This window comes from Trifolium pratense, linkage group LG7 (genome assembly GCF_020283565.1).
Source record: "Trifolium pratense cultivar HEN17-A07 linkage group LG7, ARS_RC_1.1, whole genome shotgun sequence".
NCBI lineage: Eukaryota > Viridiplantae > Streptophyta > Magnoliopsida > Fabales > Fabaceae > Trifolium > Trifolium pratense.
This window is the reverse complement of record NC_060065.1, coordinates 24,655,235-24,660,955: the sequence shown is the minus strand read 5'-3', so window position 1 is coordinate 24,660,955 and position 5,721 is coordinate 24,655,235. Positions and strand designations below refer to the sequence as shown.

The 5,721-nt window shown below is 34.1% G+C and overlaps 1 protein-coding gene across 3 annotated transcripts; it reads left to right on the top strand.

Annotated features, from left to right (window-relative positions):
* The first annotated feature begins 846 nt into the window (after window positions 1-846).
* LOC123900119 (zinc finger CCCH domain-containing protein 15 homolog) lies at window positions 847-4,070 on the top strand. Of its 3 annotated transcripts, none has more exons than XM_045951445.1 (3): window positions 847-1,004; window positions 3,380-3,515; window positions 3,701-4,070. In XM_045951445.1, exons 1-2 carry the CDS (start codon window positions 864-866, stop codon window positions 3,512-3,514), a joined length of 276 nt encoding a protein of 91 aa, XP_045807401.1. In that variant the 5' UTR covers window positions 847-863; the 3' UTR covers window position 3,515; window positions 3,701-4,070. The 3 variants fall into 3 exon arrangements, with proteins under 3 accessions (XP_045807401.1, XP_045807400.1, XP_045807399.1); XM_045951444.1 differs by having other exon boundaries at window positions 3,698-4,070; XM_045951443.1 differs by having other exon boundaries at window positions 3,380-4,070.
* The last annotated feature ends 1,651 nt before the right edge of the window (window positions 4,071-5,721 follow it).

Sequence of the window (5,721 nt, the reverse complement as noted above, 5' to 3'; positions counted from 1 at the left end):
CGTCAATCAAATTGTCACATACTCTGTTTACTCTGTTTATTTTGATGACGTGGCTGTTAACTGCATATGTGGCAATTGCCAACGTGGCGCCACGTCACGAGGATAATTGATTAGGATACACATCACAGGGAGTAATTGACTAAAATTTGCAAAATCAGGGGGCAAATTGACTAAAATTTAATTTGCATAAAAAAAAGAGATATCCATCTCCCACTTCTTCAATTTCCTCCTTCACATGCACCACTTCAAGTTCAAACACATTATCTTTAGCTTATTCGTTTTCAAGCTCCAATTCATCATCTTTTAAGCTCTAAATAGAGATCATTCTCCAATGAGTTTCTTTGGTCATGCTACAAAGAAAATCCACACATTATAACTCGCATTAACTCGCTCGTCTAACCTAAACCTCAACCTAAAAAGATCATAAACCCTTCCCCACCAAAGCAGAATATGCCACAGAAAAGAGTTAGATCAAATTCACCAACAAACCTAATACGACAATAGAGTTCGAAAGGAAGTAGAATTACCACCAATGAGGCCTAGTATGCAGTTAACTACCACATCATCAAAATGGATGGATTAAACGTAGCGGAGGTAATTTGATTGATGTTTTATAATTTCATAGGGTATTTGCCTATTTCCAATTTTCATGAGAGTGTTTGACAAATTTTAAAATTTCATGGGATTCCGCCACCCTCTTTTTTACTAAAAAAAATATACAAAAATAATTTGACACATGAAACACATTTTAAAAAGTTTCAAGAATATTTGACAATTTTTGGAATTTCCAATATTTGGCTTTTCACCCTCTTTTTTAATATTTTTTTTCTTTCTCGAGGGCCTTACCTTATAGGAAATCGTTGATGCTATTGCTCGTTGTTCCGTGTGGAAACAACACGATGGGAGCAGAAACTGAAACGAAGGAAAAACACGGAGAAGAGACGCCAAGACCTACTCCCACTACTCTCACACAAGATCAATTTCTCTCATGGAAGCGCCACAAGGTCTTTTTCTTTCTTTTTTTTTTTTTTTTTTTTTTCTTTGTTACGTTTTTCCCCCTTCCTATGTTTATTGCATCTTGGATTGATTGCTTCCGTATTTTCATATGTTGGCATAAGATTTTACTATAATTTTCAATAAACCGTAAAAGCATATGAAATTTTCTACAATAATTTATTCAATTCTTGGTATGATTTCTTATAAATATTCAAAATTATGAGGTTTAGAATGAGTTAAAAGAAGGTTTTCATAAGTTGGGAGGTCAAGTTATTACCTTTGTAAAATTCACGTTTCCGCGGTATTGTTCCCTTTCAACTGCATGTGGTTTTCTCCTTCATAAAAGGTGCCTATGTGAGTCAAGGAGTCTGGGTGTTACCCTTAGTCACAATTTCTAAGCGATCAGAGTCTGTTAGATCATGTACCGAAACAAAGACTTCAATATCTTGTGAAGGAAATTTTTGACAGTTACCCATAAAATCAGTAGATACAAAATTACAGCATACACAAAGAATGCAATAAACGTGTAGAATGCAGTAAACGTGTACTTTTGTACAAAGAGATTTTGATCTTTACAGAAGAAGTTAGGGTTGAGAGTTCTTCTACCTCTCATTGATGAGATGAGATACATGTTTCTTTTAGGGTGTATATTAACCTAATGGATGGTTAGTATATACACTCTAAAAGAAACATGTATCTCATCTCATCGGTGAGACGTAGAAGAACTCTCAACCCCAACTTCTTCTCTAAAGATCAAAACCTCTTTATACAAGGTACACATTTACTGCATTCTTCGTGAATGCTGTAATTTTGTATCCACTGATTTTATTGGTAACTGTCAAAAAATTTCTTCATCTTGATCTATGACTGTTAAAAACTTAAAACACACATTGGTTAGCAACCTTGTATTGTTGTTTCAACCTGAAAGGCGATTAGGGAGGTCTTTAGTTTTATTTTGAACTAGAGTTTTCAGGGAAACATGTTTAGTTTAGAGATGAAGGGACACTGTTACGCTGATATCTAATGAGAATTGATTATTTTGTCAACTCATATCCTCAATGTGGAGGATGACGGTGGCTAACAATTGTGTGAGTTCGTCAATGCGCTTGGACTGAGAAGGGTGTTGAGAACCGGCCATGGTAGGGAGGGAGGATCACAACAAGAGCACCAATGTTAAGAATGAAGATGGTCTCATATTTTGAGGGCTTAGACCCTCCTAAAGCATATAAGAAAGTAAGGAGATGATTTCTAGAGAAGCAATACGATGATTATAAAATAAGGCCAGTTGATGGCATAACTAACTACCCATAATCTAAGGGATTATTTTGGCAGGCACTACTACGGCCATTACAAACTAGATTCTAATGTTGAGTTATGTTCTTCTAGAAGCAGTAAAATAATTTCACTTGGGAGCAAAATAGTCGTCGAACTCTGCGGACTTCACTAGAGACCTTTTAGGCCTGGTGTAAACAGAGGATTGCCCAATTAGGTCTGCAGTGTTGAGCTCCGCTTCACGCAGCGATGGGGTGTGTATAACTGGGCTGACATGTCAAAATAGTGGATTTTCATCAAATACATGTGTAATGTTGATTTACACTGTCAATGCATCCCCTATAAACTCATTAGTTTATGCAATGGTTTTATATTTTGATTTCCTTTTCATTTTCAAAGCTTGATTTGGCAGTTAGTATTTATTTTCACCACTGATAAAGATTTAATAAGTTAGCCGCACTGAATAAATATGTTAGTTGTCCTGCTGTCTTCTAGGAATATTTGGATAGCTCCGAGACATGCTCGGAACAACTATTCTAAATTTTTTTTTTTGATAAAAGAGAGGGCCGGAGCCAAGAAAAGAATTAAACTGCAATAAGTCTAGGGGTTGTTATCCCCATAACATCAGCTAACAATAAAGAGCTTAGTTGAGCCGGACAATGCTCATAAATCATCAAATTAGTCTCATGCTGACAACCAAGATTAGCCAGCGCATCTGTATTTAGACTATTCTAAATTTGTTCTTGACTTTTATTTCTAGCAGTTCATAGATATTCTAGATTTGTTTTGCACTTTTAGTTCTAGTAGCTCCTAGTTAACTTACTTAAACTTGGTGGTTACATATAGTAATTAACTCTGCGTAGAAACCAAAGAATTAACGACCTAATATATAGATGGATTCATTGCAGAAGGCACAGGCTTCCTGTTTTAAGATTTTAATTTATTCTATAACTTTGAGTTATTAAATGGGATAGTATTACAAGTTGCAATGGATTTGATTGAACAGGTTGAAGCACTTTTAAGATAAATCTCTGAGAAATTTTGCTCTATTGCAGGGAATCACCGATTTAATCCTTTCTCTAAATTGCTAGTATCTGAACTGGTTTTGCAGGATGCTGCTGAATCAGCCAGGAAAGCTGAAGCATCCAGGAAACGGGCAGAGGATATTGCCGCTGGAACAGTTCAAATGAACGGCAGGGAACTGTTTCTGCATGAGCCATGGGTGTTTGATGATTCACGTTTTTGAGGTTTTTATTCTTTATCTCAAAAAGCTCTTATGGTCATGCTTTTAGGTATTTCAATCCGTGCTTGTATTAAGGTGGGGTTTATCTATGTATGAGTTATCATTATAGAAGTACTTGTTTTGTCAAACTATTTTTATGTAGCAATATACTTTTTTTTTTTGTAAATAATTGTTTCTTCATAACAGCAGGGTGCATCTATCTTACGGGAAAAATATTACAAATTATGACCAGTCGGAACATGACTGTTTTCCGACAATGAATATCTTCTCCGGTATTAGCATTTGAATAAAATTAGAGTTTGACAGGTTGATTATCGTTTGTATTTAATTTTTAGTTGCAATTCTTTTTCACCAAGGTTGATCTGTTACTTTTATGGTGTGTCTGAACTCCTTGGTATGACAGAGCTTAATTCAAGTTAGAGTTGGTGTGTGTAATTCATGCTTCGTGTCTAAAAGGCTCTCTTGTGTTGGCGATGTCAAACTTAAAATAACTCATCAAAGAGATCATAAGAGTTCTCCTAGTAACTAAATGATAAAATTCAATTTTTTTTTGCTTTCACCACCAGTTTAATCGGGTTTGGGGGTTAGTTCTGACATCAAGTGGTTTCAGCCTCCTTTCGATCGCAGTTGCGGGGGACCGAACCGTTGTCCTTCTTACCAAGATCAGCGTCAATCACCAATTGATAATAACTAATTATTGGAATATATAGAATTAAATTCAATTATTTGATTAGGTAATAAATGATAAAATTCTAAATATAATATTGATATAATATTAAATAGATGATATATTAGCACAAATTGACTGTGAAGTAACTCATTAAAATAAAAACATATGTCAAACCTAAAATAATTCATCAAAGAGATGGTAAGAGTTCTCCTAGTAACTAGTAACTAAAATTAAAATGAAAATTATACTTAAACGAGAAATAAAATATATCAAACATAGAGAAAACTAAATATTATCATGGATCATAGAGCTTGTTGTGACACTTGCATTTCCATATCTGTTGATAATAGATGTTAGGAGTAGTATCTTGTTTTCTTGGGATCCACGTCAAGAAGGGTGTGCAAGGGGTACATTGCATGCACTTGTTATCGCACAATGGTTTTTGTGACCCAATTAGAAGCCTTCTTGATGACACCATAGGGACTTCTGATTCTCCTTGAGACACCATCCCTTGTTCAATTTTCTCATTAACATTCTAACAAAAAAAAATCAATAATTAACTAACAATTGATTCACAAATTTTATTTATTGAAATAGAAAATATCAGTGGTCCATCATTCCACTATTATGCAATAACCAAAGATAAACTAGTGCGTCTTTTTCAACATAAATCATTGTATATTGGAAAAAAAAACTAGTGTGATGAAAAATACTAATTAGAATGTATAATAATAATGGGTCGAATAAATAGCACTACATGTGAAGTTACCTGAAATTCACCATTACATTTGGTAGGTGTATGGATTTCATCACCTGCAATGAAAGATACTGAAGGATGTTATTTAAATTTACGGTCCTTATTAATTATATGTTGTTCAATCTCAATTTTTTTAAATATATTTGTTAGAGTTTGAACTTTAAATCAAACCAGAGATCTAACAATGTGTGTGAATTTCAACAATATTAACCATCTTGTACGTATAAAAAACATATCATAGGTTAAGAAAAAAACAATTGACCAAAAAAATAGATATAGATTGAATTAATTAATGTGGAAAAATTGCATACCCAGACATGTAGTGGTTGAGGCAGTAGTACTACTGAAGAAAATTGTGGCAATTGAGATCATAAAAAAGACCCAACAAAGAAGATTAGTTTTGTTCACCAACATTGTGGTACTTCTCATTCTCTCAACGAAACAAAGAAAAATTTCTTAATAAAACTGCAACAATAACTCAAACAGTACCTGTTTGTACCTGTTCTATGAGTGCATATATTATACGGCCTAATAAAAGTGTGTGAAATAAGTAACAACAAAAGATTTTATTGTGCGTAAAAAAAAAAAACAAAAGATTTTATTGATTCTTGACCAAAAAAAAAAGATTGAATTGATTAAAAAATAGAAACCCCTCTTATACCTCAATTTCTAATCACCCTATGGAGACACAATCAGAACTTGTTCCCACCCCAAAACGTGTGGCTTAGTCACAATTATCATGACCCCACCCCCCACCGTAGGGATGGCAATGGGTAGGGTATG